We start from the raw sequence: 19,588 nt of genomic DNA, 5'->3' as shown, positions 1-19,588 counted from the left end.
TGTATGCGAGTACACACGTAAGAAGTGAAACTTCTTTATGACCTTAAAAATGTCACGAGTATGGCGTAACGCAAAAATGTCACGCGTACGGCGTAACGCAAAAATGTTACGGCGTAACGCAAAAATGTTACACTAAATTTTTGTCCAACCCCGATAAAGAAGTTTCACTTCAAAAAACCGCATCAATATCCGTTGCGTAGTTTTAAAGATTTAAGCATACATAGGGACATAGGGACATAGGGACAGAGAAAGCGACTTTGTTTTATATATGTAGTGATAGTGATTAGCATGAAGGATTAGTTATACAGGGATTATCAAAACAAATAATAAACCAGAATGAAATTACAAAAATCATTTATTTCACATTCATCCTTTCTTAAATACAAATCAACATATAACTAAATTAAAGGTTACACCGGCGAAAACTGTATCATTGTTTTCATATCTTTTACAAGGACTTCTAAGAAACCGCGCTGCATTTGGGGTTCATTCTGAAAAAAAAAACATTATATTTAATACAAATCGAGTTCTGTGAAACTTTCTTAATTATTAAAATGGATATTAACATTAATTTAAATAGAGGATAGGAATTTTAAACTGTGAATAGCTCATACAGAAAGATTTATCATGTGATATTGTTTTTGAAGTGAAACTTCTTTATCGGGGTTGGAAAAAAATTTAGTGTAACATTTTTTCGTTACGCGTGACATTTTTCCGTTACGCGCCATCTTTTTCTTATCTATTTTACGTATTTCTGTAATGCATGTAGTAAATTATTTTTTGAAAAATAAGGTCATAAAGAAGTTTCACTTCTTACGTGTGTACACTAGTACACGCACACATTTTTTTTATTTATAAATGTAATATATATACTGATTAATTAATAAAAAATGAAATAAATTTATCATCATCACCTTAGCAGTCTCCAACAGTTCATCAGTGAACCGATCGGTGAACACCGCCACGAGCGAGTTGCGCAGCTGTAACGCTTCTTCACCCGCCATCGCGTTTGATATAGCCGTTCGGGGAGGTGCTGATGGACAAAGATACATGTGAAATATTGATTTGTGAATATAGGATGGAAAATGGAATAGTAATAATTATTGTTCAATACTTGTAGTAAATTTTATTCGAAATTGGGGTCATTATATCATAAAAATCATTTGTAAAACTTAGTACCTATATTCCACCGGGTTCTGTATTTGCTATGCTGGTTTAAAGAAGTAATAACAAACTAATTTTATATGTACACTAGCGGTCCGCCCCGGCTTCGCCCGTGGTACATATGAAAAATAGATGTTGGCCGATTCTCAGACTTACCCGATATGCACAGAAAATTTCATGAGAATCGGTCCACCCGTTTCGGAGGAGTATGCAGACTAACATTGTGACACGAGAATTTTATATATAAGATTAATAATATTAATTTTATTATTTTCTCGTTTTATTTTTAAAAATTTATTATGGCCATTTTACTCATTAGGTTAAGTACTTTCGATATCAGTTTAAAGTTTTTTGATATCTGCAATAGTTACGGAATAATCGCTTGTGCACACTTAACGATTACACCCTGTATATTTAACACTCCACTCACCATTATATCGATTAGTCTGCGCTGAGAACGCTGCCCTCAAATATATCCTCGTATGCGCCCACAGCAGGTACAGCGCTGCGTGTAACGCATGCGCACAGTGAGCACGCACCTCGCGACGCACGTGCGCTCGCGCCCGCAGCCGCGACACGACTGCCGCGCGAGCTTCGAGCGGAGCACTCACTGGCTCCTCTTCTAGTAGCTTTTTCATGTCTGCGTTTGAATTTGGAACGTTATGACATGGCCAGCAAGAATGAAAAAAAAGAAAACAATTTTTTGTTTACGTGTGTGTAGTTTTTTTTTCCACACATGTGTATTAAACGTGTATTTTGCATTTGAATTTGGAACGGTTACGTGACGGCCGGAGAGAATAAAAAAGGAAACAGTTTTGTGTGTAGTTTGTAAGTTTTGTGTGGCTGTATCTTCATATATGCATGTGCTCATGCGTATATGAAGATTTTAGTGGTAGATATAATATTTATGTATTAGTAAAATTTGTGCATTTTCCAGCAGGTAGATACACTAACCGGTGAGCGTCATGGACGGCACGCTGTGCAGCTGGTGCTGCACGGTGGCCAGCAGCTTGTCGTGCGCGTGCAGCCGCTCCAGCAGCCGCTGCAGCAGCTGCAGGGCCACTGCTCCGGCCCGCCGGGTGCCGTCCTCCACCGTGCTGGTGCTACTGGGGCTGGTGGTCGCTTCGCTGTCGATCGTGTTGCGCGCGAATAGCAGCAGGTTGCAGACGATCTGTGGGTGTTTATGGAATTAGAACGAGTGGAACTGGTCGCATGATGCGTTTGAATTTGATGAGAACTATTTAGACTATAAATTCCTATCACAAAAACTAAATCTTAAAACTCTAAATACGAACTATTCAAACAAGAACCTATCCCCGTAAATACATACTATTAATTACCCCCGTAAATACATTAAATCTAGCCCCCCTCCCCTTCGTTAACTTCGTACCAACCTTATAATAAAGCAGTTGCTCGTCTCCGTCCCCCTCGGGCGGTGTATGAAACCTCGCCAGCAGAGCATGTGCAAGCGCATGCAGCCGCTGCAGCGCTGCTCCAGTCCGCTGCGGGCCCGCGTCAGCCGCTGCACGCACAACCTCACGCTCTGATGTACGCGCTATCACTGAGGTTAGCGCTGCTGCTTCGCTGAGTAACCCGGTCGGCGAATTCGGGTGCGTTGACCTGCACACATACATCATTAATACAAACGATCAAATAAAATTAAATCAATCAATATAAACGTATGCACGCACGCACGCTAGCTTGCACGTACGCACACACGCACGCACGCTAGCTTGCACGTACGCACACACGCACGCACGCTAGCTTGCACGTACGCACGCACGCACGCACGTTAACTTGCACGTACTTATGAGATTGAGAAAAAACATCAACTATAAGGCTAAAATACACCATCCAATCATCCTCCCTCCCCACTTTTCCTAAAAATGACTCACCTCAACACCACATCAACACACTCCGCGTGGCTGAGCAGCAGGTGCACGATGTGCAGCGCGCAGCTGTGGTTCTGTGTGCCGAGCGTCGTCAGCAGCGCGTCGCACAGCGCCAGCGCGGGCACCAGCATCTGACGGAACCTACACACATACATATATGAAATAAGTGTACAAATTAGGACATTGTTTTTTCATGTTAGTGTACAAATTAGGACATTGTTTTTTCATGTTAGTGTACAAATTAGGACATCGTTTTTTCGTATTAGGACCAAAATACAGTACAAATTGGGATCAAAACATTAAATGGTTCGTTATTTTTATATTTTTGCGCTTTATCTCATAAACTTTAGCATGGTAAAACCATCTTCTTTGTTATCATATTAAATTGAAACGTATTTGTTTTTTTTTTAATTTACAAAAATAGTAAAACTTTCATTGGTCCTTCGAGCCGGATCGACGACAATTTTGAAGTAAAACTTCTTTAGGCGCGTTGAAAGTAAAATCAAGGTGGAACTCATGACAGACTAGAAGACTCATGACAATAGTATCTTTGAACCTTTCCAAAGAAGTTTCACTACGCTCTATTTATATTACCTGTGAGGTACGGACGGCAGGAAAGCTGTATCCCTTGTAGCGGGTGCGTGTGTATCTGGATGCGTGTGTAATGCGCGTAAGTTCGCGAGACAAGCAAGTGCCCCAGCCGCTAGTACTGTCTCCGCGCCCGCTCGAGTGCCCGCTATCTTTATTAGCAACGCTAGTTTGGACTCGTATACGTATAGCACGCGGAGCGACTTGGGGTTCGGTTCCAGTGCCTATACAAAATAACAAAACTTAGTCAGAAAGCAAGAAAATATTTATATCAACACACACAATAATAACATTATACATTAGCATGAGTTGTAATATTTATTATATATTTTTCATTTAAATTAAGATCTGGACAACTCATGAATAGCTAAAAATAACAGACAATATACACACATTCGTAAAACAACATTCAAATGGTACCAAATGCGTGAACAAGTGCAATAAAAAAAATAGAGAACAAAGTGAATTTACTGGCCATTTTTTTTAAACTAAACAATTAAACAAAAACACAAGTTACCATGAAATACAGGCTATTCACTCACCTCTTTCAATCCTTCATCATCTTGCAGCAAACTGTCGATCAAGCTCCTCAAGTACCCCTGATTGTTCAACGTGTTCATCCAATCCGTCCCCGGGTTGATTTCTATCAACGTATCCAAACACGACAGAGCTACCATCCTGCAAACATCATGGCCCCCACCCACACAATCACTACACACTATAGAACATAAGTTCTCCCCAAAACTGTTTATAACTTCCACTACCATTGACTTCAAACTCGACTCCTCTTTGCTTGGACGCGATCGCGAACTGTCCAATCGAGAAACATAAGTAGAATTGTTTTCTTCCTCTGGATCTGCCGCACTGGGTTTCAAATTCACGATATTTAAGAAATTTAACAACGCTCCGTACAGATTCACTCGCATTTTCTGCGTAGATCCACCAGAAACCAAAATCCAGCTTAATATCTTGTGAAGTATAAATTTGAGGGTCAAAGATTTCGTTTGCATGATTTGATTAGACGGTCCGAAGAAGGTAGTTTCAAATTCCGTTGATTTCAAGTTCGATTCTCGCTTCTGCAATATGTAGCAGTGTCGTAAGTTCACTAGGAGTAATAAAACAGTCCCGGAAGCTAGGTTGCCAATCTGTGGGAGTACTTCCGCTGGTGGTATTTTGTTCAAAAGATCTTGGAGTATGTTCAGAAGGAGGGTTTTTCTAGAATCTAGACTGAGAAGGTCATGCGGCGCCACACAGAAGATGATCTCTGTGAGTTGACGCCACGAATCGTAATAGTGCGTGAGAGTGGCCGCTAGATTGCGCTGTTTGTTGACTTCCGTGACATAGTCCAAAACCTGGAAAAACCTTTTTAATTAAGATAATTTTCTACGAACTGAAAGTGAAAAGTTATAACTTTAATGAACCACTAATCTATAAATAGAAAATAAAGTCTTGTTGGTTAAACTATTTATAACTAAAGAATGGCTGATCTGATTTGGGTGAAGGTAGCTTAGACCCAGACAAGGAAATAACACTTTTTGTCCCTAACATTAGAAAAACACAATAGGGGTGGAGCCACAACTAGTTTATAACCTTTCCAAGATTCCACCAAGTGTCAAAAATATATAAAAATAAGTACCTTCTGTATCTCCCCTGCCACTAGGTTCCTCTGCGGCGCGGATGCTCTGAGCGCCTCCAGCTCGCGGGCCAGTAGCGCGTGCACTCGGGACACACTTATACGTTTACCACCTAAACCTGTATATAATTTATGTCTCAGCTTTTATTTGATGTGATGGCAAAGAAAAAGATCCGCTACTCGACTAATCGAAAGATATTTTTTGTGTTTGTATTGAATAGGTTCGAAAATTACTGAAACGATTTTAATGATTGATATAAAAATAGAACGCTACAAATATTTATACACTGGATTTAAAATGCTATCAAAAAACTGTTGTTTGAGCAGTTTCAAGTAATATGGAAAACAAACAATTCTTTTTTCATTTTCAACGATCCGGCTCGAAGGACTAATGTTGGTCCTTCGAGCCGGATTTTAAGTAATCAAAATTTAATAATAAAAAAATATTGATACTAAACTAATCCTCATATTTTTATAATTAAGCAGAATCATTGCAAACAATATGCTACAATTACCTGTAGGTAGATCGCACCCAGAAATGGCCTGCCTGAGCTGATTAGCATGGAACAGTTCCCAGCGTGGCTCCACTACAGCCGCCACGCTCATCGGTAACGCTTCTAGTGACGTGCGTATCACGCACGACTCCCAATCCTGAGAAAAATTATTATTTTCTTAAACCAAAAAATTTTTAAGGTTGTTTGTATGTGATGTTGTGAGTATAGACTGAGATAACCATAGAAATCTAAATAACAAGACACATAGAAGTGCTAGAATGTCATAATTCGTATGAAAACCGCTGTCGCCAAAATCAACACATTCAAACCGAAAGCTAAACAGTACACACAAGTAAACTATGCCTTTTATTGGACAGCTTGATTTTAGTGAAAACTAACTTAACTATTAAATTAAGCTTTTGAATATGTATCCTAACGCACGAATTTACGGTTTATTTTAGAATAACATCCCTAAGTATATGAGACTTTTTGCTCCAATACGAACAAACGTGATAATAAGAATGGTCGACTGTGTCATTTATTGTTATTTTGATTACTATGGTGACACTCGTTATACTTGTAAATATTCTATAATTTTAAGGAAAAACGGCATTATTTCTAAAAAAAAATATTTTCCGATGAAATATTATTCCTTTATAAGTATAACTACAACTTGTGGAAGAATTTCCGCAATGGGAATTGCTGAAACACACCATGTATACACTCATACGTCTCCAGAGCAACTGAACAGTGACGAATGCACTGGTGATGTGAGAATCACCTGAGTGGCGACAAGGTCACGCACGCTTACGACTTCTAGTGTCTTGTTATTTAGATTTCTATGGAGATAACGTAGTAGATTCATAAATAAATAGGTGAATGACTGAGTGAACGACTGAGTGAATGACAGAGTGAATGACTGAGTGAGTGACAGATTGAATGGTTGAGTGAATGACTGAATGATTGAATGATTGAGTAAATGACTCGAGTGAATGTTTGAGTGAATGGATGAGTGAATGGATGAGTGAATGACTGAGTGCATGACTGAGTGAATAACTAAATGAATGACTAAGTGGATGACTATAATGTGAGAATTGATGAATGATTATAATATAGAATGAATGAATAATTGAGAATGAACGAACTTGCGGCGCGTGGTCGTGCGGCGAGCGGGTCAGTGCGGCGAGCAGCGCGGCGAGCGCGGCGTGCTGGCCCGTGCCGCCGGCCGCGCCCGCCTCGCACGCGCACGCGCGGAGCACCCACGAGCGGGCCGATATTGTAGCTGTGGATGCCGTCTGCCAAAGGAAATAGCTCGTTACATAAACAGTTAGGACGTACGAGCGGTGCTCGTCAGATTTTAGGAAAAAAAACGATTTACACTGTAAATTGACTAGAAAAGGAGAAAAGTTAAGCTTAACGCCATTTTTCTAATATGGTGGTGCGAGCGGAAAAATTATGAGGTAGCAAAGTGAAATTTCGAAAAAAAAATTATAAAATTAACCATTTTGAAGAAAACTACCAAGGTAATTTTATTACAAGTACTAAACTGATAAACTTAATAAATTGGAACAACAAAAAAAACACAAAAACTGTCGTCTTATGATAAAACAAAACACAACTCACTTCTAGTTTTATTGTGGCCTTCACATGTCTAGCCAGGAAGTAGTCCCTCGCGCGCAAAAGGCGGAGCGCCGGGGGCGAAGTCGCCGGGCGGGCCACCAGCCAGTATAGCAGCCGGTAGCAACTCTCCACTAGTGTGGAGGCTTCCCTGATGAAAATATTTAAATAGACCAGATTGAAACAATATTGATTGATTAGTTGAGTAATTGAATGATTGATGCGTTAAAGATTGAAGAGTGGTTTAAAAACATCAGAAAAAAATTGTTACTATAAATTATGTTTTATAGGAGAATTATTTTTTGTGTAGGAAAGTAAGTAAGCTAGACGACCTTTCAATACTTGATAATATAATACAGCTTTGAGATATTGTGGTACGGGAGTAAATTGAAGTCTAATTTTTTGATACACACGTGGACATTAATAAGGATACATCGAAAGTAACATAATATAACAGATCTACCCTTCCCTTAACAAAAAAAATGTGTATGTGTACTAGTGTACACACGTAAGAAGTGAAACTTCTTTATGACCTTATTTTTCAAAAAATAATTTACTATTTACTTTACAGAAATACGTCGAATCACGCGTGGTAGGGATAAGAAAAAGATGGCGCGTAACGAAAAAATGTTACACAAAATTTTTTTCCAACCCCGATAAAGAAGTTTCACTTCAATTAACACGTTAACATACAATACAAATCCCCCCACCACGTCAATGCGCATACGCACCTCTCGGCACTCCCATTCTTGGCGATATACGTGTCCAATATATCGAGTATGGAGTGCAGGCAGGTACGGGGCGCGCCTGCTACGCCCGCTTCGTGTAATGCACTACGAGATACCTGTAAAAGACAGACTTATTGAAAACAAGACTTTGTTTCTGCCTCGAAGGACATTTACAATATCTACGAAAATATTGAATGAATGAAAAATTCTTTATTGGACACTAAATACAGAATGATTAAAATGTCGATGAATTTATTTTGACCATGCTTATAAATTATTATTTTAAGCTAAATAGAATACACAAAAAAGTTGTAAAACGGGTCAAAAGTAAATGAAATCATTATTTTGGGTATTTTAAGTCTCGAGGGACTAATTTCTGAAATTCACTATTCGACACTTTTATTCGCAAATGTTTTATTAAATCATTTGTCATTTTAACAAAAAAAAGAAAATAAGTTGTTTGAGTTCGATTTTAACATCATAAATCAACTTCATATATTTTTTCCGGCTCGAAGGACTATTTTCTGTTTGTCGGATTAATTTATTAAGCTATTGCATAGCTTCTATCGCAGGCCTTGAGCGCGGGGACCGAATCGAGAAATTCCGTAACGAAAAAACTTCACGCTCCCCACTCCGACGGGCACGGAGGTGTGGCTTGAAGGCATCTATGCAATAGTTTTACCCCGGCAGTCCCCGAGTGCCACACGTCTTTTATTTTTAGTTTCGAGGGAATATTTCTGAAATTCACTATTCGACACTTTTATTCGCAAATGTTTTATTAACTCATTTGTGATTTTAACAACAACTCAACTTTAAATTTTTTTTCCGGCTCGAAGGACTATTTTCTGTCTGTCGGATTAATTTATTTTTTTAGTTGCAGTTATCCCCACATAACTCACGTCATCATGCAGCTGGTAGCCCAGCAGGAAGTGCGCGAGGTTGTGCGGCGCGGCCGGCAGCAGCTGCAGCAGCAGCAGCACGATGCCCTCCTTCGCCTGTCTAGTGGCCGCCACGTTTTCTGGACTGCCCCACTCCTCCGCTTCGAGGCATTCCACGAAGCCGTGCCTGAGATAGATAGAAAAGAAGCTTTATTGGCTGTATTGGTGTTTGAACATTTTGGTGTGTGTAGTACGTTTTCCGGGGTAATTTAGTATAGACAGTTAAACTGTATAGAACAACCGTCTGCAACGTGCAGCCCGTTTGCATCACGCAGCCCGTTTGAACTACGAATAACAGTTGCATCGTATAACCCGCTTGCACCACGAAGCCCGTCTGCTACTTGCAGCCCGATTGCAGCGTGAATCTTACTGGTATAGGGGATCCCACCAGGAGGGTGTAGTCCATTTGACCGCACAGTCGCTTTCACCGCGCAGCCCACTGGCACCACGCTGCCCACTTGCACCAAGCAGCCCAGCTGCAGCACGTAGCCCACACACTCACCGCACTTCCGGCGCCCTGTGCGGCGTGAGCGCCACACACTCGAGCAGGTGGCGGGCGCAGTGCGGCGCCTGCAGCGCGCGGCACAGCAGCGCCACTGCTCGGGCCGCAGCTGCCGGTATCGCGCAGCCCAGCTGCAGCACGCGGCAGCACGTCACCAGACGGTCGCTCTTGTCCGGGCCCAGGGGTGCTACAATAAGCAAAGAAATACACAAATAGCAAAACAGATGTGAGATCCGGCTCGAAGGACTATAAAAATGATCCTTCGAGCCGGATACCACTGCTTATTAATAAAAAACACTTTATTGTACAATGCACGGATACAAAATACAAATCAACACAAAAAACAATCTTCACCGTACAAATTGGCGGTCTTTGAAGCGACTGCTTGTGGATGGAATGTGGTAAAAGACAGACTTGAATGCAAGCCATTGGATAAGTTTAGCGACCTACACTTTCGGATATAAATGAAGTAAGTGATGACCAGTTTATATTAAAGTCAAATACCAACTGAATACAATAGAGACAATATAAATATCACATTATTTATGCCACATGATACAATATTATTCGAATCATACGAACGGCTCAAGTAGCAAATTTATAGTTGTGAGTTTATACTCACCAAGTATAAGTTTAGACAGTCCAACGAGCATGACAGCGCGGTTCGCTTCCGTCGCAGCGGCCGTGAGAGAACGTTCGAGCGCCAACGCGCGCTCTAGTATTTGGAGCGTGCTTATTAGCGTCTCTTGTACGTATTTCTGTGAAAAAATAAAGATTACACAAAAATTAACCTCAGGTAGGTTGACAATTTTTTTTTTTTGATATATATGCACTATGCAGGAATTTAAAAAAAATGATTCAACAAAAAATAATACGTACAAATCACTATTGATCAAGAAAAACCTCATTTACATTTTAAAAAATTTTTTGACAGTTAAGTAATAAATAAATGAATAATACATTTAGATCTATAACTCTAAAAGTAAAGTGGAACAAGTGAATTGTGTTCTTCATCTAAAATCTAAAATATTATTCAACTGAACTCCAGTACAATTTAATTATCATGATCACAACTGCTCTCACCTGATCTTCCAGCGGCTGTTTATCCATCAGCTCAAACGCCTCGTCCAGGGTGGTCAGCACGAGCCGCAGCAGATCAGAGTTGGTGTGCAGGAACATCAGCAGTCTGAAGCCGGGTGGCGGGTTCGAGTCCGGTTCCTGGTGCGCGGGGGGGAAGTCCGCAGCGCTCGGCTCGTATTGCTCCAGCCAGAGAGTGAATAGACGGAAGCAGCGGGCTAACATCTGATGGGAAAGGACAAGATGTTTATATTAAAACTAGCTGCTCCGCGCGGTTTCACCCCCGTGGCTCCATTCTTGTTGGTCGTAGCGTAATGATATATAGCCTATAGCCTTCCTCGGTAAATGAGCTATTTAACACCGAAAGAATTTTTCAAATCGGACCAGTGGTTCTCGAGATTAGCGCGTTCAAACAAGCTTTATAATATTAGTATAGAAGTATAGATTTATATCTAGCGTTAAATTGCTGATTATGTCTCGAAGGACCAAATCATTGTATGCCAATTCGTCGGCGAATTGTGCGGACGTAATTCTCATATGTAAAACCTTTGAAGCACAATTCTGGCAAATAATTTTTTTTTCATTTCATTTTCATTTCATCAAAATCTCTGCAAATGTCATATTGAACTATTGTAATTTACACATTCTTTCTGTATTATCACATTAATTAATTAATTTATTTTTGTCTGTTGGTTTTTCACTTTTTTAATAAAACAACAAGCTTTTTTACACGCTTTATATTAGCTTCACCTGTATGTTTGTATGTTTGTAACCGACTTCTTTGGGCGCGATTTTGACCCACTTTAAACGGTCAGATTTCGTTCAAACTTTGTAGATTTATTGAGGACCGATGACAATACACTAATTTGATAAAATTTTCTATTTTTTAGTTCGGTTTTCTTAACAATACTAACACTATCTCGTGCTTTTCGTAGTTATTCTAAAAAAAGAAGCAACCACTTATTACGTATAAAACGTTAATATAATAATTATTACGTATAAGACGCATACACAACAAACATTTATACATTCAAAATTTCTATAACACTAAACAGCAACAATTTAGCACTTCCCACACACTATGACACTAAAACCAACACTTCTACTAACCTGCCACTTGTCCTGCGGCTCCACGTAGGGGCGGTGGGGCGCGGGCAGGGCGAGGCGCCCCACCACGTGCTCCACGTACGGGTCGAGCCCGGGGCGCCGCGCCCCCGCGCCCAGCGTGCGGGGCAAGGGCGCCGCACTGCACAGGGACTCCAGGAGGGCGAGGAACGCGAGGGAGAGCGGGTACTGCTCCATGCGGCACTCCACCTGTACATGAATGGTGATTTTTTTTAATTATGGTGGTGAATATCATTTTTTATGATGCTTGTTATAAGATTATAATTGATATTTTGACAATTTTGTACATACAGGGTGTCCCATTGTCGGTGTACTAAGCTAAAAGGGACTTTAAGTTTTGCATACACTGATTAAAATAATTAATTTTTAAATTAATTTTTACATACCGCCACGCTCCACTAATGTGGACATTGGGTCTATGAATACATGAATACGTTATGATAAACGTAAGCGCGCTTGCGGTTGACAAATATGGGCAAATTGGCACATGTAATTTTTTAAAGATCTAAGTTATAACTTAGCTATGCGTCGCTCGAAAGAGTACAACAGCGTTGATTTTTAGATTGGCCTGCAGTGTTCGTCATCAATCTACCTATTTCTAATCACCTACTCGATCGAACAACAGTTGATTTTGCGTTTGGCCTACATTGTTCGTCGTCAATCTGCCCTTTATCCCCTTAACCCATTGAGCCCCGAACGGCCCGATCGGTCCACGATACAAAAGATTTTCTATTGTGTCTGTGGTTCCGGGGCCTGAGTAATTAAGACGAGGCCAATAGCCGACGCGGTTGGCGCAGTGGTAAAGTAACTGCTTACTGAGCCGACGGTCCCGGGTTCGATCCCCGGTCAGGGCAAATATTTGTGTGATGAACTCAATTATTTGTTCTTGGGTCTGGGTGTTATATATGTATTTATTAAATATTATATTTATCGTCGCCTAGTACCCACAACACAAGCCTTAATTGAGCTTACTGTGGGACCTTCCCATACCTCGAGCAGGTCCGCAGCAAGGGCCCGCTTATCCCCCGCGGCGCACACAAGCTGCTGCGCCTCGAGCGCGGCCCACACGCGCGGCGCCGTGCTGGCCCAGCGGCCCAGCGCGCCCACGCAGCGGCACAGCTCCGCCTTCAGCTGGATCGGCACGTGGCAGCATATCAGACCTGCGATAATAGTAAAAAAAATTTACTAGAGTACACACGTAAGAAGTGAAACTGCTTTATGACCTTAAAAATGTCATGAGTATGGCGTAACGCAAAAAGGTCACGCGTACGGCGTAACGCAAAAATGTCACGCGTACGGCGTAACGCAAAAATGTTACACTAAATTTTTGTCCAACCCCGATAAAGAAGTTTCACTTCAAAAAATTTCAAAAATGCGTCTAAATAAAGGAACAGAAAACATGAATAGCATTAGGAACATATTATGATAGTAACAAAGCCAAACCGTCCAAACAGGTATAGGTAATGAAATTGAGAGCAAGAGGAAAAAGTTTATAAAGAAAAATGGTCCTTCGAGCCGGATCTGTAACTAGTTCGATAAATAAACCACATATAATAACGATAAAAAATATAACTCACCAAACATGACATTGACAGCATCCCACTGCATATTTTCACAGATAGTTATGCACGCGGCTTCGTCTATGTTTGCGACGGCGGCTATCAATTTTAGCGCTCCAATCATCGCTTCCACCTGAAAACAATATATACTACTTTTTTAGCTGAAATATAAATTTTACACCATCTCCTTCACAAAAAAAAATGTTTTTTTCGTTGATTCGTTTGTGTTTTTCGTACGTTTGTCACTTCGATCGCTCGAGTAAGACTGACAATTTCTTTGTTAATTTATTTTTTCCAACTCACTAGCTCACCTCTTCTTGTCTAACAAGCAGTTTAGCTGGTCGTGCTGCTGGTGTGATCAGCGCGGACGCGCCCAACGACGCCGTGTGCGCGTGCTCCGCGAACGGAGTGGGGTCTTGACGTAGATTTCTGCAAATAAGTTACACATTTAGTGAATGTACACATATACAGGGTGTCCCGCCGTCAATATATTGAACACACTGATATATTTTCATATGCTGATTGTGTAAAAAATCACATAATCCCGGATGCATTTTTTTATTGTATTGAGCATCTTAGTGTATCTTGTCAACTTGGATAGCCATAAGCTCGCGTCACTTGCAGGCTGCAGTGTAGCGTGATGCGGCTACATGCGCACGCGCAGCGCACTAGTAGCCACTTTTCGCTATTCCTGCGCACCTAGTAGTCCTGTACACAGCACTCACCGGTGGTAGAGCGCGAGCGCGGTGAGCAGGTGGTGCGCGGAGAGCGCGTCGCGGCGCGCGAGCAGCGCCCACGTGTGGCGCGGCGCGGCCAGCGCGGCCAGCGCGCGCAGGTACGCCGGCAGCAGCGCCGCCACCACCACCTCGCCGGACAGACGGACGAACTTGTACAGCGTCGCCGCGCGACCACCGGCCCTGTGAAAAGTAAAAAAAAAATACAAAAAATTGTGCCAAATATTATGCCAAAAATCCACTTTTTTTATTTCCAATCCCCCCCAACTGAATATAGAACGTGAAAAAAGACAACAATACATAAAAACACAAAAGAAACTATCAAGCAAACCGCTCTCCCCATTAATACATGAACACAACAAAAATTACATACAAAAATCACTCAAAAAGTCCCCCCTCTCCCTAACTACTAAACCAACAAGCCCCCACCTGTGCGAGTGCGCAGTCGCGTCGCACGCGCGCCAGTAGTCATCACGCAGACGCAGCGGGTCGCGCGCGTACAGCCGCTCGACGCACCGCAGCAGCGCGTCGAGCCGCGTGCGGTGCGGTGCGGCGGGCGGCACGAGACCTTCGGCTGCGTACATCTGCGCCGCGCGGGCCGCTTCGTCAGCCCTGAACGATCCAAATATAGACACAGTTATTACGGTTCAAAATTAAATTAAAATAATAAATAGGCATCCGCTAAGAAAGGATTCCCCGACATTCTTGCGAGAACGGGGAAAAACGGGGATGCACGTACAAAGTCGTGGGCGGAAGCTAATTATTAATAAAACAGTTGTCAACTTGACTTGGAGTTATTCATACGTGTTCCCCGTTCATTACAAAAATTAGAACACGGATGTGTACGCAAACACGTTGGTGTGCACGCATAATTATGCGTTAACACGCACGCGCACGTACTTTCACGAGCATTTACAAGTGATTTTATTGAAACACGGTGGATAAGAAGGAAAGGTAAACAATGTTAAAAACTATGCTATAATTACAAGAATCAACCATAAACTGAACTTAAGCTTTTCCGAATTCACTATGCTATTGAAATGCACTGATTTTTTTTCCTATATGGTAACAATATAAATTTCACATAAAAACGTTTCTACTCACTTGACTCTCATCTCCATGAGCTTAGAGTGCATCAGCACAATGAAATCTGTGATGAGCGAGTGGATCCTCCGCTGGTAATATTCCTCTGACGCCACTAGGTCTGATGACAGTATCATTTCGTCCAGATATTCGAACACCTGCAAAATAACATTTAAAAAATATTTTTTGCTTTGTATTGATTTATAATACTGATACAGCATAATTATTACACGCTTTATATTAGCTTCACCTGTATGTTTGTAACCGACTTCTTTGGGCGCGATTTTGACCCACTTTAAACGGCCAGATTTGGTTCAAACTTTGTAGATTTATTGAGGACCGATGACAATACACTAATTTGATAAAAATTTTCTATTTTTTAGTTCGGTTTTCTATAAAAAGCGTGTTTTTTAGTTTTTTTAAACTATTATTATTTTTATAAAAATTATGCATTTACATAATGCTGATATTAATATGATACATTTAATTCTTTCCAAATCTACTAGTTCAAATTAAATAAAATATTAAAATACCGTATGGTATGTTGATAACTAATTTACTTACGAAAAAATAATTCAATTTCATCTTCCACACATCTTTTTTCCACGATTGAGTAATGAAGATATTTAAGACCACCAATACGGTCATTTTAATTCCATATGCTAAATAATAAGTTTTTAAGGGCTGATTTTTCAATCCTTGGTTAAAACTTATTCGTCGAATAATGTATAAAACTACCATTTTAAAAACGTATTCTAATTGCCCGTATTTGACAGTTTACGTGACATTTTAATATTATCGTGTAATACTTTATTGTACGAATAAATTTTATCCAAGCATTGAAAAATCGGCCCTAAGTGGATAAAAGTGTACAATCACCTCTCCATCAATAGCCGCATCGACCAGCACTTCATCCTGATCCAGGGCCTCACACCTGGACTCATTTCCCTTCTTTAGCAACGACACTGGTGCCCTTTTCAATGCACTTAACGCTAGACCGAGGGCTAATTGACAAAGTGCCCGGAGACCAGAGGGTTTGCTCTCCGGATGACTGATGGGGGACAACTCGTCTAGTAATACTGATATGAGGTCCGGATCTTGGATGAGCGGCAGCTTTTTCGCTAGTTCTTCGCCGTCTTCACGCCTTTAAAATTTAAAATAAAAAAGAACTAATATAAAAGATTGTGAAAGAATACCTAAGATAAAATATATGAATAGTAATCTGGAAGAATTATTAAGTATATCATGTAGTCTTAACTTTTTTTTATTACTTTTTAATTCTCAAAATGTTTATAGAAAGCAATAAGAAACATGCCAAATATATTAATTATAACATTTAAAATTTGATTTGAAAACATACCTATGTAAAACTGAAAGATCCAACGCATATAGTAACGCCATTTGCAACGCTAGAGAAATTTCGTCCAACGCTCCCGTCGCCCCGCGAGATGGTGACGTTGATTCCTAAAATGAAAATAATAATTTTATTGAGATGGAGAAGCAGGCTGGACTCATAGGCTAGTGAGTAAATCAAATGAAATTATTTTAAAAAATATTTTAATGAAGTACCATATTATGTCATTTTGAAACATTAAATATGAGTTAATAATATTTTAAATACAGATAGATGTTACAAACTTCAAAATGTGTAACCTACCTCTGATAGCAATCTCAATAAGATGTCTCTTTCCAAACCGCGTTGTGCTGACGCAGCGAAAATTGTTCCCGCTAATAACTTTCTGCAAAAAAAATCATAAATACATATAAGAAAAATATATATAAATCAATGTGGTTTCATACAAAGGCAAATAAAAGTATGATAGAATCTTAGACAAAAGATTCACAAAATCTCTTACCTTGTAGTCTGCATGCATGATAGTAACTTCACTTGGTATCGCCTCGGGGGCAATGCCCTATTCCGTCGCAATAGATCTATTTCGTTATCCAATGGGTTGCGGAGAGCATCTAACACATTGCCCAGTAGACCATCTGATATGAGCTGTTCCACATAACGTGTGACATAGGTTATTATTTCTTCTCGAGCATTGACTGACCTGAAAACAAGATAAAACTTTTTATTCGAATTTGCCTTGTTGCTTTGCAAATTGTTTTTTGATGTGACAATGTCTTATAATTCGATAGAGCCGGCTGCACGCACGAAAAAACATGACTCATGCGGCGTTACCTCGCTCTGAGGTATTCCATGTAAGGCTTGGAGTGCAAGCGAGAGCGCGGAACGAGCGACAAAGAAGCACAATCGGCCGTTGTCACGTTCAACTATCGTCAGTACCGACATTACAGACAACCAATTTTTTTTATTTAAAGGCAACATCCATCCATCCATTTTGCATACACAATTTTAAGCCAACCTGATATGTAATTTTTAAGAAAAGAATAATCGTCAGTTACTATTTACTTTAATTCTACATTAACTAACATATGCCACAAAAATTTTGTTACAGACAGACAAGGCTGCTTGTTCCTTGAATTGTAGTTTCTTTGAAAAGTAAATTAAATTCAAAAAGTATGTTTGTAAAGGAAATTGAACAACTTTTCAATAATTCTTGCATAACTTCCTAAAAAATAACACAGATCTATCTTACCATGACACTCCATCTCTCGCCATAACAAGTTCCCTTAAAGCTTGGACCAGAGCCCTACGTCCTTCATAATACAGAATGATTGCGAGCAGCCCCCGAGCCAAGCCGGGCTGTTTAGGGCTCTGCCGCTGCGCTGTGTGCAGCAGTTCCAGACATGCATATTCATTGGCATTGTACATATCTGTAAACAAAGAGACGTAACATCTATTACCGTAGTACTGCAAAAATAATTATTAAAAATAAATTCATATCTGAATATATATAAATCTCGTGTCACAATGTTTGTCCTCAATGGACTCCTAAACCACTTAACCGATTATAATAAAATTCGCACACCATGTGCAGTTCGATCCAACTTGAGAGATAGGATAGTTTTAACATGTAGGTACCACGGGCGAAGCCGGGGCGGACCACTAGTATATTATATTTTACTCTTTACACATATAGATGAAATGATGGATGTTTCTCACATAAACTGCTCTTATTTATGAAATTTTACATAGATAATAATATAGTAGTATGTGATATCCAGCCGCATACATTGTTTAATCAATGAACATAAATGATCCTTAACTATATTTTAGCACTTTAAATAACAAAGATTAAAATAATAATTGAACAAAAATTAAAGTCATACCAGATATGATGATAGCTTCATCTACAAGCTCTTTGGACAAAAATGTCCTTCCAACACTGGGAAGATTCACACCTTCAGTTATTCCTCTTTTTATCTCTTCTCTGCTAGCTGGGTTTTTTGCCTGTAATAATAAAACATAGAACATAACAATTAACAATCCAATTTTAAACTTAACAGATTTTTTTTTAGTATAGTACTTACCTATTATTCCAAAAACATGTATTGAATAAATAAAGACATAAAAGAATTCCAACTACATTTTATTATTAAATTACAAAAATATATTACTCTATAAAAACATCTTTTGTTATCATAACTAAACCAAATAAATCAATACTTACCGGATTCTTAAGTAAAGCCAGGAATGTCTGTTTGTGCCTTCTTAGCACTGACTCAAAAGTGTGGACTGCGTATGGAACTCCTTCACTCTCATTTGTGAGATAACATTCAACTACTGCCACCAATTCCTTGTAGGGTGTCCACAGGTCTTCTGTTGTTGTACCTAATCATAATTTCCGTTTGAATAAATGTTTTAATACAATAGCTATAGCATGTTATTTACACACTAGGTTTACATGACTCTCAATCAGAAGGAAATAATTGGATAGGAAGCAAGTTATACCAATCAAGATACATATTATGTACTTTTGATTACTATGAAGAAAATACATAGAATTGAAAAGCGTTGCTGATCTTAAAATAACAATATTAAGCTCTAAAGTAAGTATTACGATGTAAAACCTTAAATTATACATTATTTTGGTAGCCGCCAAATGGTAAATAGGTTATGTCTGTTTTGTTACCTTCGTTCAAATCCATGATAGAAGCCTAAAATTAATAATATTTCACAGTAAATAAATAACAAAACTTATCATTTGAGAGTCTAAATATCTGTTTTGCTGCTTTGATTAAATATTAAAGAACAATAACGTTCGGCTTGTTTGAATGGTAATGTCAACTCAGAAGTCAAATCTGAAGTTTGAACTGAAACGCCAGTTGAAGTTGTCAAAATTCTAAGTTTGTTTATGGATAATGGACGGGAACACCACTCCTTGAAGTTAGAAAACAGAGAGTCTATTATTAATTATATTAATAATACAGGACGTATATGGAATGTATATTGTTTGTCGGCACGATATTATGCTTCTTTAAGTTTAGAATACTGTTTCTTCGTGATATGACTAGAAAATATTTGGATTTCTTCTCGATATTCTGTT

At 39.6% G+C, this 19,588-nt stretch overlaps 1 protein-coding gene across 1 annotated transcript; it reads right to left on the bottom strand.

Moving 5' to 3' along the window:
• Positions 1-339: 339 nt before the first annotated feature.
• On the bottom strand, positions 340-19,324 carry Nup205 (nuclear pore complex protein Nup205). The gene is made up of 32 exons (XM_090119106.1): positions 19,175-19,324; positions 18,713-18,873; positions 18,372-18,492; positions 17,738-17,915; positions 16,991-17,188; positions 16,792-16,873; positions 16,495-16,598; positions 16,014-16,278; positions 15,156-15,292; positions 14,481-14,663; positions 14,043-14,234; positions 13,629-13,746; positions 13,336-13,450; positions 12,749-12,918; positions 11,744-11,947; positions 10,640-10,858; positions 10,179-10,314; positions 9,557-9,743; positions 9,016-9,181; positions 8,120-8,232; positions 7,395-7,539; positions 6,917-7,066; positions 5,793-5,928; positions 5,281-5,396; positions 4,187-4,996; positions 3,651-3,868; positions 3,060-3,197; positions 2,559-2,784; positions 2,119-2,335; positions 1,595-1,804; positions 915-1,033; positions 340-491 (listed from the first exon to the last, which is right to left on the bottom strand). Exons 1-32 carry the CDS (start codon positions 19,188-19,190, stop codon positions 411-413), a joined length of 5,631 nt encoding a protein of 1,876 aa, XP_089975232.1. The 5' UTR covers positions 19,191-19,324; the 3' UTR covers positions 340-410.
• Positions 19,325-19,588: the final 264 nt, after the last annotated feature.

The sequence above is a fragment of the Colias eurytheme genome, chromosome 3 (genome assembly GCF_061535395.1).
Source record: "Colias eurytheme isolate Ceu_HAF_F1 chromosome 3, ilColEury1 Martin Lab GWU primary, whole genome shotgun sequence".
In the NCBI taxonomy this organism is placed as follows: domain Eukaryota; kingdom Metazoa; phylum Arthropoda; class Insecta; order Lepidoptera; family Pieridae; genus Colias; species Colias eurytheme.
This window is presented reverse-complemented; position numbering and strand designations above follow the sequence as displayed.